The sequence below is a fragment of the Lithobates pipiens genome, unplaced genomic scaffold, assembly GCF_037356315.1.
Source record: "Lithobates pipiens isolate NorthernLeopardFrog02 unplaced genomic scaffold, aLitPip1_a1.2 Scaffold_19, whole genome shotgun sequence".
Taxonomy (NCBI): domain Eukaryota; kingdom Metazoa; phylum Chordata; class Amphibia; order Anura; family Ranidae; genus Lithobates; species Lithobates pipiens.
The window spans coordinates 239,627,381-239,641,292 of record NW_027507764.1 but is presented as its reverse complement, the minus strand read 5'-3'; the positions used below and the strand labels follow the sequence as shown (position 1 = coordinate 239,641,292).

Genomic DNA, 13,912 nt, shown 5'->3' with positions numbered 1-13,912 from the left:
CTCTTCGGTGCTGGCCCCTCCCTCCTGTTGAGTGCCCCCACAGCAAGCATCTTGCTAAGGGGGCTATGCTATGCTGGCACCCGAGCTGAGCCACATAAAATGCACTCAGATCAAAAAAAACAACCCCCCTTCTGCCTGAGGGCGGTAGAAGTGCTAGAAAGTGTCTATAATATATATATATATAATGAGAGTAAAAGTATTCTCGCGCCTACCAATGTGTCCTAAAACTAGTGGGGTTGCAGCAAAACACCGGCAGGGGTATACACCCTCCCCAGATTAAGTGATAGTGATTAAGAAATGGTGTTGCGCTCCGACTACTTAGATCTAATTAAATTAACATGTACTCAAGTGACAACCAAAACAGAAATAAACTAAAATGTGAAACTGCATGTTTAAATAAGCTCAGACAATGTGCATAAATATTAAAGTGCAATAAACCAGGTCACATTGTGCGCTTGACAAAAAACTTGATATGAAAAATCCTCTATAGATGACAGTGAGATGATATTAAGTATATATCCAAATATATAAATGATATGAAAATAAAAAAAAAAAAAAAAAAAAAAAAAAAAAAAACACAACTGAGTGTCGTTATAAAAGTGCAAAACAGATCAAAGAATACACAAAATACTAATAATCCATGTGTAGTGTATCACGTGTCTGAACAAAATACTAATAGTCCATAAGCAGTGAAATGTGTGTTTGAGCAAAAATTCCAAAAACAAAAATAAGGTGAACTATAGTTATATGGAGAGCATATCCATTTAGTGATAAAATGCGTCCATTTGATGATCAACAAGGCAGTATCCTGCGTGCTCCAAAAGCAGGGGGTGGATTCCACCAGTGCTCCTATGCGTATAATATCCTCACACTAGGTGCAGTAATTACCTTACCTTACTGCTGTAAGGTAAACAGCATTTCCAAAGTGACGCTTGTTGTCCAATGTAGGTTCAGTAGGTGATGTAATCCTGGACTCTCATTCACCATGGGCACGTTGTAACATGCAGAGAAAGCAAGGGGAACACTCCAATAGTGAAGTACGTATTCACAATTTATTGGGTATAAAACGAAGGTAAGGTACTCACATTTAAAACAATAATAAAAGCACAACTTAAACGAACGCGTGTCACGTTCGCGCTTCCGGACGTCACTTCCGGTGTCCTGGCCAGTAAGGACACCGGAAGTGACGTCCGGAAGCGCGAACGTGACACGCGTTCGTTTAAGTTGTGCTTTTATTATTGTTTTAAATGTGAGTACCTTACCTTCGTTTTATACCCAATAAATTGTGAATACGTACTTCACTATTGGAGTGTTCCCCTTGCTTTCTCTGCATGTTACAACGTGCCCATGGTGAATGAGAGTCCAGGATTACATCACCTACTGAACCTACATTGGACAACAAGCGTCACTTTGGAAATGCTGTTTACCTTACAGCAGTAAGGTAAGGTAATTACTGCACCTAGTGTGAGGATATTATACGCATAGGAGCACTGGTGGAATCCACCCCCTGCTTTTGGAGCACGCAGGATACTGCCTTGTTGATCATCAAATGGACGCATTTTATCACTAAATGGATATGCTCTCCATATAACTATAGTTCACCTTATTTTTGTTTTTGGAATTTTTGCTCAAACACACATTTCACTGCTTATGGACTATTAGTATTTTGTTCAGACACGTGATACACTACACATGGATTATTAGTATTTTGTGTATTCTTTGATCTGTTTTGCACTTTTATAACGACACTCAGTTGTGTTTTTTTTTTTTTTTTTTTTATTTTCATATCATTTATATATTTGGATATATACTTAATATCATCTCACTGTCATCTATAGAGGATTTTTCATATCAAGTTTTTTGTCAAGCGCACAATGTGACCTGGTTTATTGCACTTTAATATTTATGCACATTGTCTGAGCTTATTTAAACATGCAGTTTCACATTTTAGTTTATTTCTGTTTTGGTTGTCACTTGAGTACATGTTAATTTAATTAGATCTAAGTAGTCGGAGCGCAACACCATTTCTTAATCAATATATATATATAAAATTTATTTATTTTCCCTAGTCAGCAACAGACAGCGCTGAAGTCAAAGCATCAAAATGACAGCCAGAGCACAAGCATTTTTTAAGGGGAGTTCGGCAATGTCTCCAATTAATCTTTCATGGAGATGAGAGTTTTTCAGCCACAGTAAACTTATGGGTGACATCATCGCTCAGGAATTTGCAGCCATTGTCAGCGATCTCTCCTCTACACTAAAGCCACCGCTGGAGATCATTGACCAGATCAGATTCAGAATAGGTAAGAATAGGCAACTTTTCTTTCATGGGGTAGATAGAAATGGGAAGGGGCAGATTTAGTCTTAGTTAGATTTTGACTGAACTTCCACTTTAACCTTACCTACTTCTCTGGTGTCAATTGTAAAACTTTGGATTTCTCATCACTTTCTGTCTCAGTGACAAAGGATGATTCATTTGGCTATATACCTGTACACTTACAAAGTGGTTGTTAATCCACTGCAACTAAATTGTCTTATTCTCTCTGTACCATAATAACAAGTGTCCATGGGTTATGTTAAAAAAAAAAAAAAAAAAAAAATCTTCCAATCTGTACCTATACGAGCGCCGCTTCCAGCGCTCAGCTGATCCCTCAGCTCTCTTATCTCTCTGCCTCACAGCTCCAGTGGGTGGGGCCAAGCAGTCACGCCGACATCAGCCGAGGGAGAGAGGAAGCTCAACGCTGGGAGCAGAGTTCATATAGGTACAGATCACAGAAGATATTTTATATAACAGACACAGGACACTTGTTATTATGGTACAGAGGGGATAAGACAATATAGTTGCAGTTATGAGAGCAGCAGGAGTGGGGGGGTCCTAGTACCAGCAGAAGGGGGGAGCAGGGGGGAATGGACAGATACAGATAGCAGGGCTGCGGATGACAGAGGCACATACTCGGATCATGGTGTCAAGGCTCAGCAGCCATGATATACTGTGGTCAGTTTGCAGAGAGGAGGGCATAGCCAGACAGGATCAGCCAGGTATTTTAGGAGTTACAGGGGGACAAATGACACAGCACAAGCACTGTGCTGCATAACATGCTTCAAGGGAACAGTATCTGTTTTTTTTTTTTTTTGGTTTAACAAACGCTTTAAAATATTTATAATCAAGTATCTTCTGTTTATACTACAAGCGACATACCTTCCTTCGTCGTCTTTCCTCTTCGTCCACATGCTTCTCTTTCTCTTTCTCCGCCTTCTTTTTCTTTTTTTTCTTTTTTTCTTTGTGTCGCTCTCGCTGTTCATAATCTGACCGATCTTCATAATAACTAGAATCATGTCCAGATCCTGACAGTTCAGTCACTTCACTACCTCCAACTTTAAGAACCAGTTTTAAAGTTTTTTCAGATGGTTTATCTACATAATCTGAACAAAAATATATATATTTAATTGTGGTGAACTCAATAATTCTCAAATAATTATCTTTTATATTTATAGTTGTAACTACTAGCTGACAGCAAATGTTTCAAATATATAAGAAATAAATCCCAACAAAGAACTCCTCTTATTGGCTTCCTTTTGGTCTATATACTATTGAAAGTGTTTTATCAGTTTTGATATGTGTAAAACAGAACATGTTTTATACTCACCAACTTCATGGCATATCTAGACCATTGGATTGTCCAAAAATAGTCCCAAATAACGTCTAGGCAAGTATAGCACACCACAACCAAAGACTAAAGCCCTGCCTGTACACACCACCCGAATGTCAGGTGGCATCAGCCGGTTCAATAGAAACCAGCAGACAATCGGCCCGTGTGTATTGCATCTGGTCCGACAGAAGCCAGCTGCTGTTGAAGGTGCACTGAAAAAGGGCCGATCAGGAGCCAGTTGGCAGACAATTGCTGAGAGTGCTGACCAGAGTTTACTGGTGGTGGGGGAAGCATCCCCCTGTCAGAACAATAGAAAAGTAGAGATGACAAATGTACTAACAGCAGATTGTTAGTACACCGGATCTGACCTGAGCAGTTTTTTTTTTGTTGTTCAGCCCGCTGAGTTGGAAAAAAATAAATAAATAACAGTGTTGATTAGGCTTAAAGTAAACAACCTCACATCCCATAAGGCCTCATGTACACTGCTGCTGGTAAACAGACGTTTAGGAGCAGTTGGACATTTTTTTCAACTGCTCCTGAACTTTCCTCTGTTATTTTATCAGTACATGTACACAGGGTTGTTTACAGTCGTTACTAGGCAGTTGAGTTTAGAGGCTTTTTTTGGAATGCCCAAAAAAAATAAAAAATAAAAAATGGGTTCAGAAGCTGAGTTTACAGGCATTTCAAGCGTCAACCGCTTCTAAACACGGCTATATGCGGTAACTTGCATTTAGCCGCAATTCGTTTACAGGTATTTAAAATTTTTGCCTATTTTAAAAAGTATAATATATTTTTTTTAAAACGCTTCTAAATGCAAACACGACATGTAAACTCAGCATAACGGACGCTTTAAACGTGGGTTACTATCTGTTAGAGCTGCACAATTAATTGTTAAACAATCGTGATCTCGATTCAACCCCCCCCCCCCCCCCCCCCCCGACGATCTCTATTGCAGTTCGCCAATTCTTTCAACAAGTAGAGAGACTTATCTGCTCACTCAGCTGTCAAAAGAAAACATCCACAGTCTGCCAAGTTTTTAACATGAAACATTGTAACCAATTGCTTCCTTCTTAGGTCAAAGAGATAAACTTGAGTGTAAAGAAAACAAAATAAATCAAGGCAGTCTGCCAAGTTTTTAACAACCTGTAAATGCAGAAAGTATAACCACTTCCTGCAAGTCTAAATAATTTTCTGGACACTTTTTTCTTAAGTTAAAATCAATATTTTTTGCTAGAAAATGACTTGGAACCCCCAAACATTATATATATTTTAGCAGAGACCCTAGGGAATAAAATGTCAATTGCTGCAATATTTTATGTCACACTGTATTTGCCCATCGATCTTTCAAACACAATATTTTGGGAAAAGATACGCTTCAATGAAAAAAAACATTTTTTTTGTTTTAACGTGAAAGATGATGTTACTCCACAAGAATCGCGATCTATCTTCTAAGCAAATTTGAGCCAGAATCATGCAGCTCTACTATCTGTAAAGTTAAATCATTCAGTAGAGATTGTAAAAATGTGCCTTGTACATGAAGCCTAAGAGATATCCAAAATGGTGGCCTGCAAAACCCTATTGGGAAGATTTACTAAAACTGGAGCACAAAGAATCTGATGTAGCTATGCATAGGAACCAATAAACTTCCATGTTTTATTGTCAAAGCCTAATTGAACAAGCTAAAGTTAGAAGCCAATTGGCTACCATGTACAGCTGCACCAGATTCTGAGTGCTCCAGTTTTAGTAAATGTCCCACTATGAAAGTCCTTTTCTGCCAAGGCAGCCACATCTATTTTGCAAAATGTTTTAAAAGTGTACATGGAAAACTGACATCAAATCTAAAAAACACAGGAATGTAATAACAAAACATTCAGGATGCCGTCACTGCCAAAGCTGAATGTGCAGTGACAAGTGGAGGTGAATTCTGTTGCTTTGGTGAGCAGTTTATGGTACTTAACCCAGTGAAGTGGGGAGATCTGAAGTACCAATGGACATATACTTGCTGCAGTGTACTACCCAGAGCAGTGGGGAGGCATAGCGTAAAGCCCAACTAGCAGCAGGGCCAAAGACTGGAAAGTACATGGGGACTATGCATGTGCCTGCTATAATCAAGCAGAGTGCTGGAGAAGTTACGCTAGGGGTGACCAAAACTGTCCTTGTGCCATGTTCCCTAGTGACAGGTGCTGCAGTTTCCCAGGGAAATTTCCAAGAAGCCTGCAGTGATGGAGCCAAGCGTTTCCCAGGTCAGCTATGGAGCTGCCCAAGTAGGTAAGAGTGCCTCTTTACAGAGAGCGGCCCTGTGAGGAGTCACTCAGAGGTTGTGGTGGCTCATAGACAACCCACAAAAGCAGTAGCTATGTCTCCATGTAATGAGAATGTTGATGCTCATGCTGACAATAGTGTTGGCCAATGTGATGTTATTGATGATGATGATGTTGAAAAATGTGTCTCCTGTAATGTCATGACTGAGTCACACAGTGAGAGTGGGTGGGCACAGCCCCACAACCCTAAGGCTGCTTTCACACTGGGGCGGTATTCAGGCGTTACAGCGCTAAAAATAGCGCCTGAAAAAAACCGGCCCCTTTCACTCCAGTGTGAAAGCCTGAGGGCTTTCACACTGGAGCGATGCGCTGGCAGGACTGTGAAAAAAGTCCTGCTAGCCGCATCTTTGGAGCGGTGAAGAAGCGGTGTATTCACCGCTCCTAAACCGCTCCTACCCATTGAAATCAATAGGACACCGTGGCAATACCGCCGGCAAAGCGCCGCTGCAGCGGCGCTTTCCGGGCGGGTTTAACCCTTTTTCGGCCGCTAGCGGGGGTTAAAACCACCCCGCTAGCGCCCGCAGACCGCCGCTAAAAATAGCGGCACATTACCGCCGACGCCGCTCCCGCCCCAGTGTGAAAGCAGCCTACGTGTAGCCCAGTGGGCAAGGGGTTAATTCAGCCTGCAAAATCTGAGTGTGCAAAGCTGGATGAGTCCGTAGTGCCACCAGAGAAAAGTGGTCAAAATGGTGTACTGCCCCTGACTTTGGTAAAAGTGTGGTGTCACAAAATGATATGTATAGACATAATAAATGTGCAGTTGTGGCTAATGAATCCCAGGTTCCTCTGTGGCCTTCTACAGCAGGTGATGCAACGCTGTGGAATGCCCATGAGGGAACCACAATGGACTGGGACAGCTGGGCCAAACAATTGCTAGCCATGCTGGGTAAGGCTAGCTTTAGTAACAAGGGTGTGGACTCAACTGCTATGCCAGACAGGGGGATTGCAGAGCGGCCGGTGGTTGAGGGCGCCTTGGTCCCTGCAAAGGTTGCTGCCCTCCAGTCTGAAGAAACCATTCAGGGCACTGGCATCGCAGATGTGTTGTCCACAGCCCCGCAGCTAAATAATGTCGAGTGTGAAATTGATAGTGTGAGACTTGTAATGACCTGCAGTGGCTCACGGACACTGGTCCGGAAGGGATAAGTGTGAGATGTGTCTGATGGAGCAACAGGCTGCGATGATGGGTACCTCCAAGGAGGTGGAGGTCTCTTTAAATGTCTCACCCTCTCAACCTGCAATGGATGAGCCCCTCCATGTCTTAGACAGGGGAAAAGACTCTAGATAGCTCTCGTGTTTAGACATGACAGAAACCGTACTGGAAATGCTACATATGGTAAAAACGCACTTACTGTACACTTGGGTGTCTCCATCGCAGTTGGACCAGGTGGTGCTGTGTAGCAGCAATGGGTGGAGCCAGGTGGTACAGGCGGTGCTGGGAAACCTTGACCAAGAGTGGAGTTGGTGGGACCAATGGTTAACCATTTGGCACAGTATCTCCAGGATTCCCTGTTAGCGTACTTCCAGTTATTGATTGGTATGGAGGAGTGCAGGAGAACTGTTTGAGATATCAGAGGTCTATCTGTCTGATGTGGTGACTAGAAACATCTCTGCTGGTGTGGTTCGAGGTGCAGCTGAGCAGTGGTCAGTAAAGAGCACAGATACTGCCTCACTCGCTAGGCCTCATTAGAAGGAATGGCCCAAAATAGACTCAGCAGTAGCAGAGATGATTTGGCCCAGAGGTACAAATTAAGGTGTCTGGAGACACTGTGGGAGAAAGTGCTAATATTGGTTGCTGTAACAATGTAATGTGTACACCTGAAAAAAAAATGGTTTATGCTTGGGTTAGGGTAGTTTGTTAGAACAGGTATCCATGAAGTGTTGGACAACAGGTGAGGTGGAGCTGTGGTATGGTCCTGTGGGATGTAGTCCCTCGCATGTGTGCAGTCCCTCTTCAGGTCTGGTTCTAACAAACACTGAGTTAGAAAGCTGTGATCTGTTAAGGGTTCCTTCTGCAAACAATGATTTGGTTGAACCTGAAATGCCGATGCTGAAGGGTAAAACAGGTATCTGCAAGTTGAAAGGAGGGCTCAAGGATGGAAGAGTTCCCCAAAGAAAAGTGAATAAACCCAGGGACCCCAAAAGAAGAGGAAGGCTGATCATAGGAAAATATAAGACCCTGTTAAGATCCAGGGTGGGATCTTCCTTGAAGCACTCCCTGAAAAACGGTTGGGCCTACGTGGCCGATAGCCAGCACAGAGGTGTCCCAACCATGATGGATGCTGGTGTTCCTCCCTCCGGATCGAAACAAAGGGGGGGGGGGATATGTGGTAGAGCTAGGCTCTGTCCCTATGAAATTGGAGGTAAAAGACAGAGTTTGCTTATCTGCAGATTGCAAGACTACAGAGCGTAGAGTTTACTCCAGGTTTTGCTAGTTCTGGATGGGATTCTGTAGTTTGGAGATCCCTGAGAGTCATGGGTGGGACGGGATCTCCAACCCTGTGTCCGGGTCCTTGAGGCTAGCAAGCAGGATGTGTGCCCACCTAATGAGGGGCCGGTGAGAGCAGAGGGTGGAAGGAAGGTGGAGTTGGAGTAGTGGCTCATAGTGAGCGTCTGTGTGAAGGTGTGCATTGAGGGGCTTGAAGCCTGTGTGCATTTAAGAAGCCCGAAACTGTGTGCATCCAAGACTGTGGGCCTGGAAGAGCTGGTTGTTTGAGTGACCAGTACCTGTAGCGGCAGTACTGTTGAAGAGTAACCCGGTGGGCTTGTATTTTCAGTTGTGTCTGAATGACGTGAGCTTTTGTTTTTATCATCATTTAATATATGTGGGCTACCAGGGCCTTAACTATAAATGCCTGTCTGATGTGGACTCGCTACATCAAAACGCATCTACCCCTGAGCTGAACTATGGCACATAATATAACGAGGACAGTAAATAGGGAGCTTGCCTTGAGCTTGGTCAGAAGGTTAAAAAAAAAAAAAAAAAAAAAGAGTCAAGGAGGGAGTTAGGAGCTGGACAATGGTCCTTTAGAATTTTATAGAATTAGTATTCAAATACTATGAGTGTATTGTAAAAAAAAAAGTATATACACGAGGAAAAGCTTAAACCAGCGATCGAGTGAGTTTTTTTTAACGCTATAAAAACGTAAAAACACCAAAAATGTAGAAATAAAAATAAAAAAAATAAATAAAAAAAAATTATATATATATAAAAAAATTCTTCATAAATTTAGGGGCCAATATGTACGGTACTCTGCTACATATTTTTGGTAAACAAAATCCCAATAAGCATATGTTGACTGGTTTGCGTGTCTGTTAGCTTTTTTTTAATACAAGTAATGACAGTGATCAGCGACTAATAGCAGGACTGCTATAGTATGGCAGGCAGTCTGACACTTTGTGGGAACCAGTGACACCAATAAAGTGATCAGTGCTAAAAGTATACACGGTCACTGAACTAATGACACTGGCTGCGAAGGGGTTAACATCTAGGAAGATCAAAGGGTTAAACGTGTGCCCAACAGTGCTTGGTGCATTCACTGTGTGCTGTTTTTACTAAGGGACGTGCAGGTTTTTATTCCCTGCTTTGCAGGGAAATGAAAAACCGGCACATCCCTACTAACAGGACAGAGCTCTGAATTGTTTACATTCTCAGATCTCCGTCCTGTCATCCTCTTCGCCTATCAGCGGATGCCAGCGCTCAATCATTGGCCGGGACCTGTTAATCGGCTTGTGCTGTGACCAATCACAGCACAGCCAGTGCAGTGGACGAGGCCCCTACCCAAAAGTGCTGGATCACGTATTAGATACATAATCCAGTGCAGGAGAGCCGCTCTGCGATGTACCCATGTGTTTTTTTTACATTACACTTTGATCCTATTCATTTTGTATGGGCTCAAATCGCACCAAAAAAGGTATCCGTACTGGGTATCGGAGAGTACTTGACTGAAAGTATCGGTAATCATATTTGCCAGCAATAAAAACTGGTATTGGTGCAACCCTAGTTAGAGCCTCTGCTTTCTTCCAGTCTCTTGATGGTCTGGTGAAGGGGGGGGGGGAGAAGCATAAAAAATTCTAGAGGCATCTCCAAATTTTCGAAACAAAGGGTCGGTTTACTGTCCTTCAGATTTTAGGGGGGCCAGCAGGTGTATAATAAAAAAAAAAAAAAAAAATATATGATATAGCGCCCATAGTCGGAAGGAGTAATAGTGCCTCATCATTGGTATTAGTTGGAAAAATGGAGCCCAAGTGGGAGATTTACTAAAACTGGAGCACTCAGAATCTGGTGCAGCTTTGCATGGTAGGCAGGTTCTAACTTCAGCTTATTTAATTAAAGGGTAACCCTACCTTTGTGGGAAAAACAAAATAGCTAAGAAAAAAAATAATATAGTGTCTACAATTAGGACACGAGTCAGATATTGTAATTTAATGTTCTAAAAATAAAAATTACCTTTCTTTTCAATCTGCAGCTCTGTATTTTTCTGAAAATGAAATACAATATGGCTACCTGGAGATGTTCTGTATTCAGAAGGTGTACAGAAGCCCCTGCCCCCCGAAACAATTTCCAGCTCGTGTGATTGGCTGACTGATTTTCCCAGAAGTCTGCACTAAGATACAAGTCAGATTTCAGACATCCCCTGCAACAAAAATTTGATTTTTGGTGAGATATTCTCAATAGGAAATCATGTCTAAAGGGATGCAGGCCCAGCAGATTTTCTTATTAGCGCCCTGCAGCAGCTGGTTTATAATTATAAAATCACTGCCATTAGACTCACTTTCCCACATGGGCACAGACAAAACACGCAGGGAATTTCTTCAGAACAAAAAAGGTAGGAATAAATATCAATGTTTGTTAAAATCCTTGCAATGTACATAGATCACACAGAGTGAATTTTTTTTTTCTCAACAAAAAAGGAGTTACGCTTTAAGCTTTGACAACAAAACCCAGAAGCTGATTGGTTTCTATGCACAGCGGCACCAGATTCTGCACTCTACAGTTTTAGTAAATGTCCCCCCTAATTGTATATATCAGTGGAAGGAATTATGGCCTATTTCTGTTGTTGGTGGGAGGAATAGTGCCTCATCATTGGTATCAGTGGAAGGGAAAATGACCTATTGTTGGTGTCAATGAGAGGAATGGTTCCTCACAGTTTGTGTCAGTGGGAGGAATAGTGACCCGAGGGCCAGACAGACAAAGGCTAGCAAAGGGCCACAGTTTGGAGACCACTGTTCCAGACAATACCCATCTCTTAAAAGCTAGAATACAAGTGGGCTCACCAAAATGCTTTCCCATTGATGACAAGAAAGGGAGAGTCAATCACCTGAAGTTGACCCTGGTGTCAGTTATGGTTTTTGGTGGAATCTAGAAACAAAAAGACTCCCTTACAGGCTTTGCCTTGTTCAAGGCCAATTTCTTGCTGGTATATTGGCTTTTGGATCCCTGTTTACACTGTAACCGAGATGTCCAAAAAAAAAAAAAAAAAAAATGTAAAATAAAAAATATGATTCTATAGTCTCGAGAAGAAGTTTCCTGAAACGATCATTTCAGGAAATTACTTATTTTTAGCACATTTGGATAATACAGAGTCTAGTTGAGCACAGAAGAGTAGGTTGCCTTCAGAGGGCTTGTATTTGGCCCTACTTGTCCTTTAAAAGAGACGTTAAAGACAATTTTTTTTTGCATATTTATACTTACCTAGGTGGATGCAGCATCAAACATCACCAATCGCTCTATTTTTACAGCTCCGTGAGCAGAGAGCTTCAGACTGTCAGTCACAGATCTCTGCTGTTCTCGCTCCTTGGAGTGCTGAGCTGGGGAGGAGGCAGAGCGCCAGTCTCAGGCTCTCAGCGGCTCCCTGAAAGGCTGAAACAGGTGTCAGTCCAGCAGATCAAGACTCCCATTGTCAGGATGACGCGGTGCCTGGACTGACATTGGTGACATTAGCACTTCAGTCCACTCTCTGCTGAAAATGGGTCACAGGAGTGCAAAACGAAGTGCACTCCTGTGATCCATAGAAGTACAGCCAAATAAGCTTAGGCTGGACTTCTTTAAATTTGTCAGTCAAGACCACCAAAATCTGCTAGTGTGTCTACACTATCCTCTTTCCAGACTGACAATGCTGGTGTCCAAAGGTGTTTCCATTGCTCCTCCATCAAGAAAAGGTACATAAAAATTTTAAATTTGGGAGTTTAAATGAAGCGGCTGAAATGCAAAAGGTAAAAGTAAAAAACAGTTTAAGTTAATTCATAACAATATGCGATTAAAAAGTATATATACACACACGTGTGTGTATGTGTGTGTACACACACATACATTTGTTATGCACAAGATAAAAATATTACAGTATACAGAATCACTTTATCAAAATGAATACATGGACAATTGATGATGCGTAAAGCAATGTTATGGTCTCCAAGTGCCAAAGGTGTCATCCCCGGTCACTATGTCTGTAATCGCATGATATAAACATAATGTACTGAATTGGTATTGATGACATCATCAGGGCGTAAGATATCATTGTGGCATCAAGTATAGCTCGACGCAGTTCGTGGACGTGTTTCCTATATACGATGATTCTACATACTTTAACCACTTGGGATCCGCGCTATTGCAAAATGACGGCAATAGCGCGGACCCACATTTCCGGGACTACGTCTATTGACGTAGTCCTGGTTACGAGCGGCCTGCGCGCCCCCTGAGGGGTGCGCGCGGCGCGCTCTGTGATCGGCGAGTCCGTGAGACTCGCCTGATCACCGATCCGTGTAAGGGGTCGATCCCGACCCCTTATCACGTGATCAGCTGTCAGCCAATGACAGCTGATCATGTGATAAAACGGAGCCGGTAATCGGCTAGTATTCCTCCTCGCGCTGACAGCGCGAGGAGAAAAAAAAAAAGCCGATCGCCGGCGGCCGTGTTCGGGACATCAGTCCCGATCACGGCCAGCAATATAAAAGGACACCTGCCCCCTGCCAGTGCCCACCTGCCACCCGCAGTGCCATCCTGAATAAAGTAAGTGCCCCCCTGTCAGTGCCACCCAGCAGTGCCCATAGTGCCCACAGTGCCACCCAGCAGTGCCCACAGTGCCACCCAGCAGTGCCCACAGTGCCACCCACAGTGCCACCCAGCAGTGCCACCCACAGTGCCACCCAAAATCTGCCTCAGGTGCTGCACCCCAGTGCCGCCCATCAGTGCCCAGCAGTGCCGCCCATCAGTGCCCAGCAGTGCCGCCCATCAGTGCCCAGCAGTGCCACCTATCAGAGCCACCTATCAGTGCCACCTATCAGTGCCCATCAGTCCCATCTATCTGTGGTACCTATCAGTGCCCATCCGTGCCACCCATCCGTGCCACTTATCCGTGCCACCCATCCGTGCCATCTTATCTGTGCCCATCTTTGCCCATCAGTGCCGCCTTATCTGTGCCCATCGGTGCCGCCTTATCTGTGCCTATTAGTGCCGCCTTAACTATGCCTATCAGTGCCCACCAGTGCAGCCTATCAGTGCCCACCAATGCAGCCCATCAGTGCCCACCAATGCAGCCCATCAGTGCCCACCAATGCAGCCTATCAGTGCCGCCTAATCAGCGCACTTCAATGAAGGAGAAAAATGACCCGTTTGCAAAATTTTATAACAAACTATTAAAACATGATTTTTTTTTTTTTTTTTTTGCATCTTTTTTTGTTTGTTTAGCAAAAAATAAAACTCCGAGCTGTAACTAAATACCACCAAAAGAAAGCTCTATTTGTGGGAAAAAAATGATAAAAATTTCATTTGGGTACAGTGTTGTATGCCCGCGCAATTGTCACTCAAAGTGCATCAGCGCTGAAAGCTGAAAATTGGTCTGGGACTGAGGGGGGTTTAAGTGCCCAGTAAGCAAGTGGTTAATATTTATATCTTGTGCATAACAGATGTACATGTATGTAATATGAATTTACTTTTTATCATAT

The 13,912-nt window shown here is 43.1% G+C and overlaps 1 protein-coding gene across 10 annotated transcripts in view; it reads right to left on the bottom strand.

Annotated features, from left to right (window-relative positions):
* BRD9 (bromodomain containing 9) overlaps positions 1-13,912 on the bottom strand; it is a 95,169-nt gene that overhangs the window by 80,260 nt on the left and 997 nt on the right. For all 10 annotated transcript variants that reach the window (XM_077491830.1, XM_077491828.1, XM_077491831.1 and 7 more), the window contains exon 2: positions 3,200-3,423. In XM_077491830.1, coding sequence (XP_077347956.1) covers positions 3,200-3,423 — 224 coding nt within the window. The remainder of the gene's footprint in view (positions 1-3,199; positions 3,424-13,912) is intronic.